The sequence below is a fragment of the Dysidea avara genome, chromosome 9 (genome assembly GCF_963678975.1).
Source record: "Dysidea avara chromosome 9, odDysAvar1.4, whole genome shotgun sequence".
Lineage (NCBI taxonomy): Eukaryota > Metazoa > Porifera > Demospongiae > Dictyoceratida > Dysideidae > Dysidea > Dysidea avara.
This window is the reverse complement of record NC_089280.1, coordinates 7,078,125-7,093,018: the sequence shown is the minus strand read 5'-3', so window position 1 is coordinate 7,093,018 and position 14,894 is coordinate 7,078,125. Positions and strand designations below refer to the sequence as shown.

Genomic DNA, 14,894 nt, shown 5'->3' with positions numbered 1-14,894 from the left:
ACTCTCACTGTTTTAGACATCAGTAGAATAAATTTAGGCCCTGAAGGTGCTATCTGTTTCTTAGGAATATAAAGGTTTGCAGGGGCGTAGGGAGGGGGGGTTCCGGGGGGTTCAGGAACCCCTCCTGTGAAATTTAGACTTCTGCAAGCAGGATCCTAACACACCATTTAGTGTGGTAGGACAAAATGAGTGAGCAATATAGTGTAATGGCACAGCACAACAATTGATAAAACTTATATTCATCTCTCAGGGAAGGATTTACAGAGGTAACATGAGCCCTCTTCAAAACTTGTTAAAAAGATCGATATACTCTAATAGAGCAGTCAGGTATATACTCTAATAGAGCAGTCAGGTATACTCTAATAGAACATGCATTTAAATATCCATGTCCATATGAAGTTTTTCAGACATTCCAACATTAAATGCAAAACTTAGCATGACCTTATACTGCTATAGCTTTAGTGTGCAGTGTTTAAAGATATAGAGCTCCAGTAATTTATCATTTGTGTTATGCAAAATGAATTCATGCTATGCATATTTGTATAGTATTATTGTTTTGATTGTCATTTGTATCAGTGGATTCATGGCTCCTATACCACAGTGAGATATAACCATCGCTTACAGATTACTATATGTGTTCTCTCTATGTGTTATGCTGTCTGTTTCCACTAGGTGACTTTATCTAGTACTACCTTTATCCCAGGGGCACTTAATGCATCATAATTAATGTACTTTTTTGCATAAAATATAGCAATTTGCTGAGTTTTGATTTATTAAAATATTGAAAGTCTCCCAGCGGCTGGGGGCTGCGCCCCCAGACCCCTGCTTCTAGTAACTAGGGCTGGGCGGTATTGGAGTTTCGCTTCACGATATATCGTGCAGAAATATATCACGATATTACTATTTATCGCGGTTATTAAACATGACTGCTATATTAGAGTAGCTGACTGCTTTATTAGGGTATCTCGATCCTAGCTGACTGTTCTATTAGAGTATCTCGATCTTTGTAAAAAAAAAATGACTAGCTAGTACTAGGTCCTTGTTTGCAGTAGTATCACGTGATTATTTGAGGTGCATTATAACAATCTTAAGGGCTTAATAAGCTGTCACAAACACTAAAAATCGTAATAATATCGATATCGTGATATTATCGTTTCACCGAAATCTACGCGATACAGATATCGTTTCATTGCAATACCGCGGTATTACTATAATACCGAGAAACCGCCCAGCCCTACTAGTAACTCAATGCTGGTGCTGGAACCCCCCTTCAAAAAATCCTGGCTACGCCCCTGGTTTGTGATTTCAGAATGCAACATTGTAGTCTAAATAGTGCAGGAGCAGACAAGATTGGTGAAATGTTGCATCATAATAACTCCATTGTGTCTATTGATCTTAGTGAGAATGACATTGAGGACACTGGAGTGGAAGGCTTAATGTACCATTTGATCAATAACACAGCACTCCAACATATTGACTTGAGGGATAATAAGATCACTACAGTTGGTGCTAACTACCTAAAAAGACTGATAGCTACTGATCATCCAACACTCACCAGTATTGAGTTGTCAGGTAATTATGGTCTGAAAGATGAAGGAGTTCATGTAATCTTATCATCACTGACAGTAACAATGAAGTTTGGATTGCGGTGGGTAGGTGCTACTATGTTATCTTGCCCAATCATTGCTGCTGCATTACACAAGGTCAAGTCTAACTTTATGGATAGTGAACTAGTCTACAACGCTATAGCTGAAACCACCACAGTGAACAATCTTGAAATCTGCATAAATCATTGGGGTCTACGCTCCGCTTACAAAAATGATGTGCTAATTGCTATTAGTCATAACAAGAGCATTGAAAGATTTAAGCTTACATTTGGTTACTTCTGTTTTTATAAGTGGATACCAGGTGTAGCCTGCATACTAAAGAACACCAAAACACTTAAAGAGTTAGTTATAGAGTCTGATATGGGATCATGTGAAGATGTACTGCCATTAGCTGAATCTCTGATGATTAACAGTTCACTTAAAACACTAACAATTCACAAAAATAGGGTAAAATTTACTACTTTAATGTTTTTGTTAAAAACAATACACAATGATGTTTTGGAGAAATTGGAATTGGGATCATTTGACCCAGAGAAATATGGATATAAGGAAACCTTAAAAAGTGTTGAGACATTTGTCAAAGGCATTAATGAAGCGGCCAGAAGAGCAGCAGGTGTATCCTGTACTCTAAATGTTGTGTTGTAACCTCAGCTAGATTACACTCTGCATTCTGTGATTGACAAGTTGCCTCATGCAGCAGAATGTCATTTGATGTATAGAGTAAGATTTGAATTAATTTAACTAATCAATTATTCTTATTGTGTATATGTGACCAGATTAGCGAAAAGGGGTCTTCCACACACATCCAATTCTTGAACTTGGAAGAGTATCATTCAGTGTATAATATACATGAATATTTCTTCATCCACTTAGCTATGTTGGTGCTCTCTACTAGCCAAATTTAGAGTCTATAGCCTATTTTGATGTAAAGTTATGAGTAGTCAAAGTTGGTAAGTTGGATGTGTGTGGAAGACCCTTTTTGCAGATCCAGTCACATATATGAAGTTATAGTTCTGGAGAAATTGTGGTGTGCATAATAGTATAATTTATTGGCATATGCATGAAGTAATGAGGGTGATATAATGTGCATGCGCATGCAATAAAAGACCCATCGAACTTTTGAGAGCTGTTACTATTATAATTATATGTGAAAGTGGTTATAGCTACAGTACGTCACATGCACAATAGAATAATATGCTGTCACTTCCTTACAAAAATAGCTATTGCTGCCAGATTAATGTATGATATGCACTTCATAAATTCTGGAATCTATCTAGCATGATCAAAGTTGTGTTCATGTGTTGTCAGTGTACATGCAGGCACTTGTTATTGAACTATCAGAATTATACCGCTGAATGATCATGATTCACTGTATGTAACAGCTAGCTACCAAGTGTGTTTAAACATATGTATACACATGTGTAACACTGAAAGATGAATACACTAAATAGCTGAGTAGTAAGCACTATACACTATACACTGAAATCAAACTTATATTTGTAGGATTAGTGGTTAAACTAAAAAGCTGTTGAAATTGAAATAGAGTAGTCAACTATTGTACCAGAACATCTTCGTTTAAATTCTGTACTTTCTCGTACACTGATCAATTAAACACATAACTTTTGTTGGTGCTTTGAAAACTATTCCAATGTACTTATGGCGGTAAGCTTTATAGCTTCACTTTAAGCTTCATGCAGATTTTCAGGTTAAAATGCTTCCATTTTGCAACTACAACATTAATTCTAGTGTGATTTTTAACAATGCATAATCTGATTGGCTGTGCCCTCTGAAACCCAGACCAGGTACATACATGCACCTTGCCCCCAGAGATCCGATCCTATATTTTATTATATAATATACAGTGCTTAATAAAAACTCTGCAGCTAGCTATTATGCTTAGCCTTTGAATGTTTGCCAATGAACTTTTTGAATGGATAATAATAACTTTAATTGTTAGCTTGAAAGTACAAGGTATCGTTGCAAATGAGTTTTTATCAATTTAATTGTAATATACTCTAATATAACAGTCATGTTAAATAAGTTACCGGCTAACTACTTTATTGGAACTACGGACTATTCTGTTTAATGCTGTGAGTGCATAGGTCTGATGGTCCACCATGAAAATGCAGTTTCACAGTCAAGAATATAATTTTCACATAATTATTTTACCTGTTATGCAAGGAGTTGATTATAAGATTTCACTATTGGAGAGCACAAATTAGTGGTGTGTACCATATCCCAAATTTGTAGAAATTAACAATTGGTCACATATTTTGTAATACTTTTCTTTCCCACATGCAATACTAAGCTACATAAGGATATAGTGTAGTAACTGTGTATAGTTCATGTAATCATATTATAGCTGTACTCAAATGTTTGTAGCATGTACGTACATCAAACTCAGGTGATCACATGATCAACAATAGGGACTAGTCCATGTTGTATCAGCCTCTGAGCATGTGTACATCAAAACAATTCTACATGGTCCATACAACTACAGGTTTCAACTACAAGCTAGGGTTATATGATTGTAAGAAAGCATACAAGTGCATGGTAAGTACAGAAATGACATGTTACTGATTATACACTAATAAATAAAACTACTGAATGTAGAGCTCCAGTCGATCAATCAAAGGAGATCCAGCAGAAAATCGATGTCAAGTGTATATTCTAGCTTCTATATCACTTGTAGTGCTCTGACTCAACTCTCAGTAGAACCATGGCAAGGTAGGGTTGGTGCAACAGTTACTACTACGGTAGCAATCAGATCTGCTCCACAATGGGTTAAAGAAATAAGCTGACAGCGTTGATACCCCCTGATTCACAGTAATAGTTAGTACCCACAAAGGAGGTGGGGCTACCCCTTCACCAACAGTACATTATCATCAAATGTGCATACCTACAACAAAAGTCCAGACGTGATTGCCACATGTTATTAATAGTCCATCAGCATAATGGTCATCAACTGTCGTCTGACTGTCATAGTGATATGTATAAAAGGCAAAGGTTTGTCCTTTCTGATATCCTCTTGCTCTACCGCACACCCTCTGGTAACTTACTCTGTTAGTATGGAAGTTAGTAGAAGAGCAAATACCACAGAGCACATGACAGAAACTAACATTAGAGTAAGTTTTACACCATTCACTGGGACAATCGTCTCCTGTGCTAATGTTGATATGAGCAATTCTTCTCCATCCACACCAGCACATGCATGTGGGAATAAAGGTAGTAGCAGCAGTCTCTGTCATGTTACAATATATATGTCCACTGCACTGGTTGCCATTAATGCGATAGTATTCTGACTTGTCACCAGTTTCAGGATTGTTGTTGTACATCCTCGCAAGATGATCCAGTATAATTCATCTCACAGAAGACTTTCCTGGGACCTTTAAGGATCCAGTAATATCCAAACCTGTCATGACTGTCAAGATTCTTATTGTAGATATCCTGACAGGAATTACTAGATACACCAGGGTAGAAGAAATTTATACTCACTACACCGATCATCAGTAGACATCGCCAGTTCCTTAGTGAGGATCATTGTTATTTAATAGTTATACCATGGCCATGAGGGATTTGCCTGATATATATGCTCAAGCCCGAGCCTGGGCATATATATCAGTCAAATCCCGAGTGGCCATGGTATAAGCACTCACCTAATAGATACAAACCTGCATTCACCACATTACTTTTATACAGATGTTTGCAAGCATCGATTGTGCGTATAAATTGTTGGCACAAAAAGAAATAATGATTGTGTGTTTCATTGGTTGTAGTGATACCATTTTAAAATAACCACTTTGTGGATGAATTCATGCAGTTGAAATGTACAATGTAGAAAGACAATCCCCACATTGCAAAAATGATTAGAACTATGCAATGACTCACTCAATTCTTTTTGCTCCACAACATGCCCATAACTAAACCAACGTGTTAAACTCAAACCCACAATGCAAAACTTTAAGCAGCTCCATATAAATAATCAAAGGGAACTGATGCTTTGTAACTGCCTCAGCATCAAAGGCAGGTGTGGTCAGGGCTATAATGATATCGCCCTAACCACAGGGCGATATCTAGATATTGCCCTGTGGTCAGGGCAATATGTGCAATATAGCCCTGTGGTTTCCTTTGATCTGAGGTGTCAAAGTGGTATTATTATTATTAGCACTTTACAGTGACCAGCACTGAAGGTATATAATGTAATAAACTTAAACTACCAACATCATGACCTGTACAATACTGACTGCTAAAATGTGCTAGTATGTTGATAACAAATACTATGTATTTATAGTGCATAAATATCTCTCACACTAATAATAAACTAGCTTTGTGTCCGATTTTCTGAATTTTTTTATTGACTGTGTGGTTGTGAAATTTTTAAAAAAAATCACACCCTATGAATTTTATAATGGTCATGTACAAAAATGATAACCATTCATTACATATTACTCATTACACCTAAGCAATGTAACATACTACAGCATCATATCAGTGATCAGCTGTGTCATTGATTGCAATGTCTGGGCAATCTCATAATGTAATGTAAGATCCCTGTGTGATAATGATTTCCCTGCGTCAAATATGCCTGCATTCTTTCAAATCAAATAATTATAGTGGCCGGTGTGTATGTTAGCTAATCTACTAAACTATTGTTTTTTGGCTCGCTGCATGCCATCTTCTTTTTGAAAGTTGGTTATATTGTATGGATATAGAGTTGTTCAGTATCCTGTTGGCCCCATTAATAAGGTTTCACTGTATAGTTGTTTTGTACAAGAACTGTTTGTGATGACATCATTGATCTTGGAAGTGCTTATATGGTGTACAGATAACTCGGTTACCCAGATGCATATGCACTGATAGTGGTGGCAGAGTTGGCATATAAGTGCTGCTATCCACTGCTGTATGTTGCCTCTATAAACTAAACAACTTTACTTGGGATTAGTGAGGATCATTATAATGATTCACAGACTAACTATCCACAAAGAATACTTAGGCAGGAATATTTAAGCACTAATTTGTGACTGCAAGCTGTAAGCATTAGCTATCTAGCTACGTATGTTGCATCTATGATTGAAGGGAGTGGCACATGCTACAAAGTACTTATCACCCAGATATGAGTGACAGTGAACAAACAACCACTATGTAATGAAGGTAACTACCAACCAGATCCATTATGGAAGATTATGTATTTCTTTTTGATTCTTTGTATTGATGGTTGGGTGGCTAGAACAATGGGAGTGATCAAGAATGCAAAGGTTAACTATTTTCTCTTGTGTATCTGTACAATTGAAAGACTACATGGTGTGGGCAGGCAATGCCAAAATGTTTGTGTAGCTTTTTAAGTAATGAAATAGTCCGTTTAGTCCTGCTACTGCAGGCATTCCCGGGCTTGCAAATCCTGTATACAGAGATTTAATGATTACAAAATGTTCACTAACAAGGGAAAAGGCTTGATAGTTGAGTTGCTAGTAGGCATGGGTGCATGTAGAAGAAAACTACGTGCAGTATATATCCGCATCTTTCAAGAAGTATCAACGTAAAAGTTATTTGTTTTATGTGCACTGAATTACTCTAATATAACATACACTACAGGCTAATCAGTAGAGTTACACACATTTGGTGGTAAAGTGCTTTGATTGAACTGAATTGATGTTTGAAAGTTGTTGCATAGATGTATATACGCATGCTGAGTACTTCATAGTGCATGCTGAGTAATTTGTTCAAACAACTACCTATATCTAGCCTCAACCTGTCGGCTCATCAGTACACCTCACATAAATCGTAGCGCGACACAAATAGCTGATGGACTGTGTGTGATGTGACATAAATTTTTACATGCATCACACATGCATGTTAAGTAATTTATGCATGCTAAAAAAAACCACACATGCATAGTGAATTGAACACAGGAAAATAGCTACTGCAACTTTCAGCTTTAAACCCCATACTGCTTGACTACATGGCTACGGGTCAGCCAGAAATTATTAAAAGCCTGGCTATGCACTTTAGAAGTTACTTACAAGACGCAATTAGTCTACCTACCTCACGTAAGCCTGTAATTAGATAATTACAAGTGATATTGGTATTTATGCGCAATTTATTAATTATCAAATTACTTGAAATAATGGAATCAGAAACGGTGCTACGAGTAAGCCAACTAGACGCGATAGAACTGGATGAAGAAATCCTGGAAATGATTTGGACCCAGTTTTCTAATTGTGCACGTCACTTCACGACCAACGTGCTGTACACGATCAAGCCAGAAATGACCGCGTTGTTGCGAGTACTACTGTGGAGGTACTCTGTATTTTCCACCGGAGCTACGTTTGGACAACGAATGCTAGGATTGACATACGCAGAGAACTACAATTCATCTTTACCATTATCACGTGTGAGGAGGATTTTGCTCCTTGCATTTGTAGTGCTTGTGGAGTGGGCACGTGAGAGATGGGGCGCCTTGTTGCCATGGTTATCACCAGTTAAAGGTGCCATCTTGTGCAAATGTATGACTTACATTGAAATGTTACTAAAATTAGTAACTTTGATCAACTTTTTATCCTTTTTGTTACACGGGAGATATCCAACTTTGCTACAACGACTACTAAATTTGGGAATGTCTCACACACACAAGCAAGTATCACAATCACCTGAATATGTCTACATGAACAGAGAAATTTTGTGGCACGGATTTTCCGAATTCATTTTTGCAGTGCTTCCCCTCGTAAATACATCACGTCTAAAGCGATGGAGTCATAATGTTGTCAGAAGATGTGGCATACAGTTACCCCGTCCCACCAATAATTGTTGTCCTGTGTGCAACCAAGTCCCCTGTATGCCACACCAGCCAGAATGTGGACATGTACATTGTTATTACTGCCTGAGAGCTAACCTTCTAGCTGATGAAATGTTTCAGTGTGGAGTATGTAATGAACCCATTACACAGTGCCATCCAATGGGAACAACATGAGAAATCAGTTTTATTAGCGCCTATTAATTTTTTTATTTGTGTAATGTTTTATGCGCGTTATGTGAATTTATTAGAGTAACGAATGGATGACGAAGCAGAGTGCCACAAATTGTGGCGTGTACGAAAGACGCTTATGCAGGTAATTGTAGTCTACGTGAATAGTTAAGTTCACTTATGACATGTCGTGTAGTTATGTCACGATCGTGGATACCTCGTGACTCAAGACGAACTCGATCAGACGATAGGACAGTTTAAAGAACAATTTGGTGATCGACCAAGGTTAGTCGCAGTGAGTTTTAGAGCATAGTGAATCTAAAACTGTTCTTGTGTTCATTTAAATGTCTCAAAACAAATTATTTTGCACCACGTGGATCTAAAAAGCTGTGTACATGTGTGTTGTTTTTCTTGTGTTTCTGTAGTGATCACCATCCATCACGTGCTGACCTGTCCATCTTAGTAGAGCACAACAATGATCCTACAGGTATTCGGGGAAAAAACAACAGATTTAATATTTTAATTGTTATGCTTGCAGATCAGTTGTTTGTTTTCTTTCCTGAAGATCCAAAGGTTGGCATCAAGACAATTAAACAGTAAGTCTTAAAGTGGTAGCAAGCTGTGTTGCATAATGCTAGCCCCCCACCCCCTTATGTAGGTACTGTCAGAGGATGCAGGAGGAGAACATATCAAGAGCCATCATTGTAGTGCAGCAGGGAATGACACCGTCTGCTAAAATGGTAAGAGTCCCAAATTTTGTTAGTGTGGGATAAGTGAACACTGCTGTAACACTCTGAGTGCGTATGTGAATTACACAACTGCCTTTGAGTCCGAGGCATAAACATTCAATTAGCATTGGCCTTCCTAGTATATCATCGCCTTTGTATTTATACAATAATACTCAACATTGTTCTGCACAGTACTCCCAAACATTGTCTTCGAGTAGTGCTTATTCATTTGTAAGTGCATACGAGGGTTGTCACCAAAATCAGTTTAGTTATATAACTCATGATAATACCTGTATTTATTGCAAGGTCAAACTGTCATCCCGCACCTTCGTACTCCCCAACCACCTACACCTTAGCCTGTTTGTGCCCCCTCCCCTTTCCAGCTCCTGCATGGATCTGCCCCTGCTTCTATACTTCTCAATCTATAACTTGCGTGTATATTACCACTGCACATGTATGCTAACCTGTATATACAACTATGCTCTATTTACTGTTTTGTATCAATTAGAGATGGGCCAAGTACATGAAAATGACTAATTTTGGCTGCCAAAATGACTAGATTGGCTAACCACATATGAAAATTTTAGCTATTGCATACAGACCATCTATATAGACTTGAGATTAATCATGTTGTGAAGTCCATGCAGAATTTGCGATAATACATGGGTGTATGATTCTCGATCCACACAAATTCTGGTCCTTTCCCACTGGCAATCCAATAAAACTGATGATCTGAACTTGGAGGGTTCTGCCTTAGCCCAATATACTGCATATACCATTGACCCAACAGGTATGCAGCCCACTATAAAGAGATCATGTGAGCACTGCATAAAGTATATGTAATCATGTCAAGTATATACCAAACAAAAATTAAGTATAGCTAGCTAAGACAAAACAAGCAAGGATAAACATACGCATGCTCAGACAGAATTTTTTTTTATAAAAATATCTAATAAATCATGGAAATATACTCTATAGTTTAATAAAATGTAAAGAATATGCAACACCTTCACTATGAAGTTTAACAGCATACTCTAGTAAGGTGTAACTTAGAGTCTGAGACACTGCAAGTGTTATTATACATGTTCAAGGAATCTAATACAGTTCTTTAATTGTAGAGATCCATGTTAGCGTATTCTCACACCAGGTGTAAGGCACAAACAAAGTACCTCCACTCTTCTTCACAGGGTACATACGCAGACTTACAAGATACTCTAATAGAGCAGTCAAGTAAATAACCAATATATCAGCATTTATATTTCCTGCTGATAACCAGGTCAGGAGAGCAAAAACTGCAAATTTGTGCATACTCAATAATAACATTTTTCAATGCTGTTATTTTGACACTCAAACTAATTGTTCACAACCTATTCATTGCTAGGCACTGGTAGAGATGGCTCCCAAGTACATACTGGAGCAGTTCATGGAGGCTGAACTGATGATTAATATCACCGAACATGAGGTACGTTATGTCGTATTCATGGTAGCAATTTTATTCTAATTATTTCACACCACAGCTTGTACCAGAACATGTTGTCATGACAACAGAAGAAAAAAATGATCTGCTAGCAAGATAGTATCCTTGTGAACACACTGAGTTTATTATCCCAGTACAATAACAAACCATTGGATTATCACAATCGCCTACATACTGTTTTATTAGAATGTTTTGTCAATATGTTATGAGTAATAATATTTCTTTAGAGTAAATGAATTCAATGTTCTCCTTTACAGAAATGCAATGTTATTGTCCTACTTTTAACTTTTAGAGCTGTTTTGTTTGATCCTTATTCAAAAAGGGAATGGTCTCCAGCATAATATGCAACACTGAAGCAAGGCACATTGGCATTATTATTATTATTGTTTACTCTCTTACAAAGAGTGTGTACAAGCACAGGTAATGGTACAATTATTCAACAAATTATATAAGTAACAATTGTCCAGTTAGCCTTGCTTGAAATCATTAGGTAAATCGTTTGACTCAAATAATTCTCCTTGACTTGGTACACAGTAAATTAAAAGAACACCAGTTGCCACGGATACAGCAGAGTGATCCAGTGGCACGTTACTTTGGTCTAAAAAGAGGACAGGTACACAAGTATATATTTTTTATTAATGCACACCATAATGTAACAGGTTGTGAAGATTGTTAGACCAAGTGAGACTGCTGGACGTTATATCACCTATCGGCTGGTCACATGACCACTGTTACCATAGTAACTGATAGTGCACATGACCATACAATATGTAACAACATGCCATGATCAGTAAATGTAATTTTCTTGTTCTTGATGGTTTAAGATTCGTCTCATCAATTTCAAATTGGGATTGTAAATGACAAACTTTGCTGTTAACATTTTGTTACACACTACTTTCTAGATGTATGTAAATCTTCCAAGTGAGGAAGATCTACCTGTAAACCATATTATGCTAAATTATGTGATTCCACTCTACTAACACTTAATGTGACTGTCTCTGCAAAATCCAGCGCATGTACTAGAACCAGCTACAGGAGCTCATAAGTGCCGCAACAAGCTCCTGCTAGAACTTGTACCATGAAAAGTAATCATGGCATCAAATTGAAACTTTCCATTTTACACAATTGGATGATGACACAGTTGCAGGCCAATAGAGTAGTTGTATTGGTATGTCCAATGGTCTAATTTGAGAATTTGGAGAATACCTATAAAATGTGGACTTTTACTATTTCAAAACACCATAAGCACGGGTGGTCTTTTTCTGTTATAATGTTTTTGAGTCTCTCATCTCAGACTGTCAGTGCTGTGCCTGACACACGTACAGATGGAGTAAGTTACAAATTACCCATTTATATTATACATTGCTGATAAAGCTAATTCTTACAATATTTAGTCCGACTTCACTGGCCCATCAGACCATTGTATTAGAGTATCTCAACTACATGGGAACCTCAACCATCTTTCTACTTTAATGTGTTAGTCCTAGTATTGTGCTACAGATATCACGTAATAAAAAATTTTTGGAGCACACTAATTCTGAAAATATCAGTAGTAGAGCAGCATAGCGCAAATTAAGGTTGTATCATTTGTGACAAAGCATGAAACTTCATATCAAATTGTACTCTTAATGACATTATAGTGCCACCATAGATTTTACCTATATGATGACCTTTGCAGCCAATTTTGTATTGAAAATTTAGACATGTTTGTCCAAGGCATTCTACATGCTAAAACATGGCTAAATAAACAGCTTGATTTTAATTTGAAGTCAACACAGTGTAGCTCATTCCACTCCACTGAAAGTTATGATCATTTTTAGTGGTCATAAATTCTTTGAATTTATTTGCCCTTGAGGTGTAAATTACCAATGGGAAGGAAACTTCATAAAATTTTACAGCTACTACAAATGATCACATCTTTGGAATGAAATCACTGATTAACTTCAAATAAAAACCAAGTTGTTTCTTTCAACAAGATCCTTAATTTAAAACCATGTTTTAATGGTGTAAAACGATGCCTGAGGGAGATAGACAAAAATGATGAATTTCCAATAGTGGCCATAAAGATCACCGAAGGTCAAAAATGCAATGAAACTATATGGCACTGGAAGTACAAACTATGTGCTAAGTTTGATGCTTTTCTCACAAAGTACACAAAATCATTTATGTGCTATGCTGCTCTTTAATAAGAGTACACCTTGGACTTTTTAACTGCTTTCTGTTGTGTACAGCGACAATAAAGTGTACTAGCCTTATATTCACAATGTCTATCTTTTCCCAATGGAACCTGCAAGAATAAATCATTGTAAATTAATGTCCTCTCTCCTAATCATGTTGCCAGCAATTGTTCTTGTGCAATTTGCACATGACCATAGTTGTTGTGTGATATAAATGTCACGTTTTGTAAGTTGTGCATACAGACTGTATCACTTTTACTACGGTAGCTGAAGTAACAGTAAAATGTGTTAGAGCATAAGATAGATGACAGTTGGAGATGAACATTTTACTAAAGTACCTGAATTTGTCGACTGCTTTATTAGAGAAATAAGATTTAACGTAGCACCTGATCCTACTGTAGTTACTGAAATACTTTGTAATGTTTAAAATCATAGTCAATTTGTGCTGCTATGGAAAATGTACAAACCATGTACTGTCTATTATAGTAATTAAATAATGATTGGATGTCGCTAGGAGGTGTGGTCAGTAGTAGTCAGGGCAGGTTCATTGGTAGTCTCTTTTGATGGTTCAGTTTCCACGGCAACATCTTGTAGTTCAATGGTATCTGGGGATCCTTGTGGAAGTGGTTGTGAAGGGGTGGAGTCCTCGTCCTCCATGGAAGGCCATTGGCTAGATTGAGGTTGATCTAATTTGTTGAGACGTTCGTTGAGGGCCTTAATAGCCCTTTGTCTGTGGGTGGGAAAGGCAGCAGTAAAAAATGAAGCACTGTGTACACACATGTACATCACAACTACATGAACATACGTATATACATGTGAGCACATGCACACACAAAAGCAAAGAATTCAACTTCCGTCTACACATTGTCATTAGGGTTGGGCGATATTGAATTTATGCAATTATTGCACGAGTCATTTAATTCGATTATTGCAATATTGCATATGAAAATTGAAACACAACCACATGACTACTTGTTTTCACTGAGAATTAGTTTACAAACACAACTTCTTTGCTAACAAGTTAACCAATTGACATACGTAGTTAGCAATAATATACATGAACTGCATCAAATATGAGGTCTAGAAGAGACACGAAATGGATGATCATTGTGATAATTATTGCAAAATGCAATAAATATTGCCTATGTGATAATATTACGAAGGCAAAATACATGCGATAATGGTACTGCAAGTACTTGCTTAGGCGATACTGGCAATTTATTGAAATATTTCCCAACCCTAATTGTCAAGCATATCCAGTGAAATACTGCATATATGGATAAACACCCCTGGGGATAGGACTAGCTGGGGTAAACAGTAGGATAAATAAAATTCACAAAGATACACTTGTGCATATCATAATTATATACAGCACACATGCTTATTAAGTGTCACAAGTTCATTTAGTCCATTACAATTGTGGAGCCACAGCAGCTGATTTACACCTGCATGCATAAAACACAGACTTCATTGAATTCATCAGTGGGTGACGAATCTGCTTGAAGTATATCCCATACACGAACGGCTGCACAAGAAGAACAATGTAGCCAATGTTGGGGGCTATGGCAGAATCCACGAAGTACTTGTACATTGTTGCATCTTCCAGTATTCCCACTGGAATATACATCAATGGAAACAGTAGGCCGATCAACGTGCTGCCTGCGATCACCACCAGTAGGGTTATCAATGGCTTCAAATTCCTCTTGATGGCAGCTTGCTTTTGCTTTAAGGCTTGTAGTTGATTGGTAGCTCCGGTCAATTGGGACTCTTTCTGAATTTGCTTATTCACCTTGTAAGCTTTGATGGACAAGTAGATATCCATGGAAACCGTTAGCAGTGATGTAATGAAGGTTGGGAGTATGTGGGTGAACAGCGTCTCCAGGAAAGTAGCTCCGAGTGACGAACACGCACCAAATTCTGCCACCTTTTGGTACCCAGCTGGGT

The 14,894-nt window shown here is 37.2% G+C and overlaps 4 protein-coding genes across 4 annotated transcripts in view; 3 read left to right on the top strand and 1 right to left on the bottom strand.

The window, feature by feature from the left end:
* Positions 1 to 1,310: 1,310 nt before the first annotated feature.
* On the top strand, positions 1,311 to 2,252 carry LOC136267442 (leucine-rich repeat-containing protein 74B-like). Its single transcript, XM_066062604.1, has one exon. The coding sequence runs from the start codon at positions 1,311 to 1,313 to the stop codon at positions 2,250 to 2,252; it is 942 nt and encodes a 313-aa protein (XP_065918676.1).
* A 5,466-nt stretch (positions 2,253 to 7,718) lies between these two features.
* LOC136266547 (peroxisome biogenesis factor 2-like) lies at positions 7,719 to 8,661 on the top strand. Its single transcript, XM_066061552.1, has one exon. The coding sequence runs from the start codon at positions 7,732 to 7,734 to the stop codon at positions 8,572 to 8,574; it is 843 nt and encodes a 280-aa protein (XP_065917624.1). The 5' UTR covers positions 7,719 to 7,731; the 3' UTR covers positions 8,575 to 8,661.
* On the top strand, positions 8,556 to 11,588 carry LOC136266549 (DNA-directed RNA polymerases I, II, and III subunit RPABC1-like). The gene is made up of 9 exons (XM_066061553.1): positions 8,556 to 8,713; positions 8,765 to 8,853; positions 8,994 to 9,055; positions 9,107 to 9,164; positions 9,227 to 9,308; positions 10,678 to 10,758; positions 10,814 to 10,872; positions 11,308 to 11,386; positions 11,433 to 11,588. Exons 1-9 carry the CDS (start codon positions 8,657 to 8,659, stop codon positions 11,496 to 11,498), a joined length of 633 nt encoding a protein of 210 aa, XP_065917625.1. The 5' UTR covers positions 8,556 to 8,656; the 3' UTR covers positions 11,499 to 11,588.
* Positions 11,589 to 13,350: 1,762 nt separating this feature from the next.
* Positions 13,351 to 14,894, bottom strand: part of LOC136265677 (transmembrane protein 115-like) — an 8,828-nt gene continuing 7,284 nt past the window's right edge. Inside the window, exon 9 of the mRNA XM_066060577.1 lies at positions 13,351 to 13,680. Coding sequence (XP_065916649.1) covers positions 13,461 to 13,680 — 220 coding nt within the window. The 3' untranslated portion in view covers positions 13,351 to 13,460. The remainder of the gene's footprint in view (positions 13,681 to 14,894) is intronic.

Bases quoted from the DNA above. Each gene is read 5' to 3' on its own strand.
- LOC136267442 (XM_066062604.1), top strand. From the start codon at position 1,311: ATGCAACATTGTAGTCTAAATAGTGCAGGAGCAGACAAGATTGGTGAA.
- LOC136266547 (XM_066061552.1), top strand. From the start codon at position 7,732: ATGGAATCAGAAACGGTGCTACGAGTAAGCCAACTAGACGCGATAGAA.
- LOC136266549 (XM_066061553.1), top strand. From the start codon at position 8,657: ATGGATGACGAAGCAGAGTGCCACAAATTGTGGCGTGTACGAAAGACG. The intron at 8,714-8,764 runs GTAATTGTAGTC...CATGTCGTGTAG, and splicing joins TACGAAAGACGCTTATGCAG to TTATGTCACGATCGTGGATA. The intron at 10,873-11,307 runs GTATCCTTGTGA...CTTGGTACACAG, and splicing joins AATGATCTGCTAGCAAGATA to TAAATTAAAAGAACACCAGT.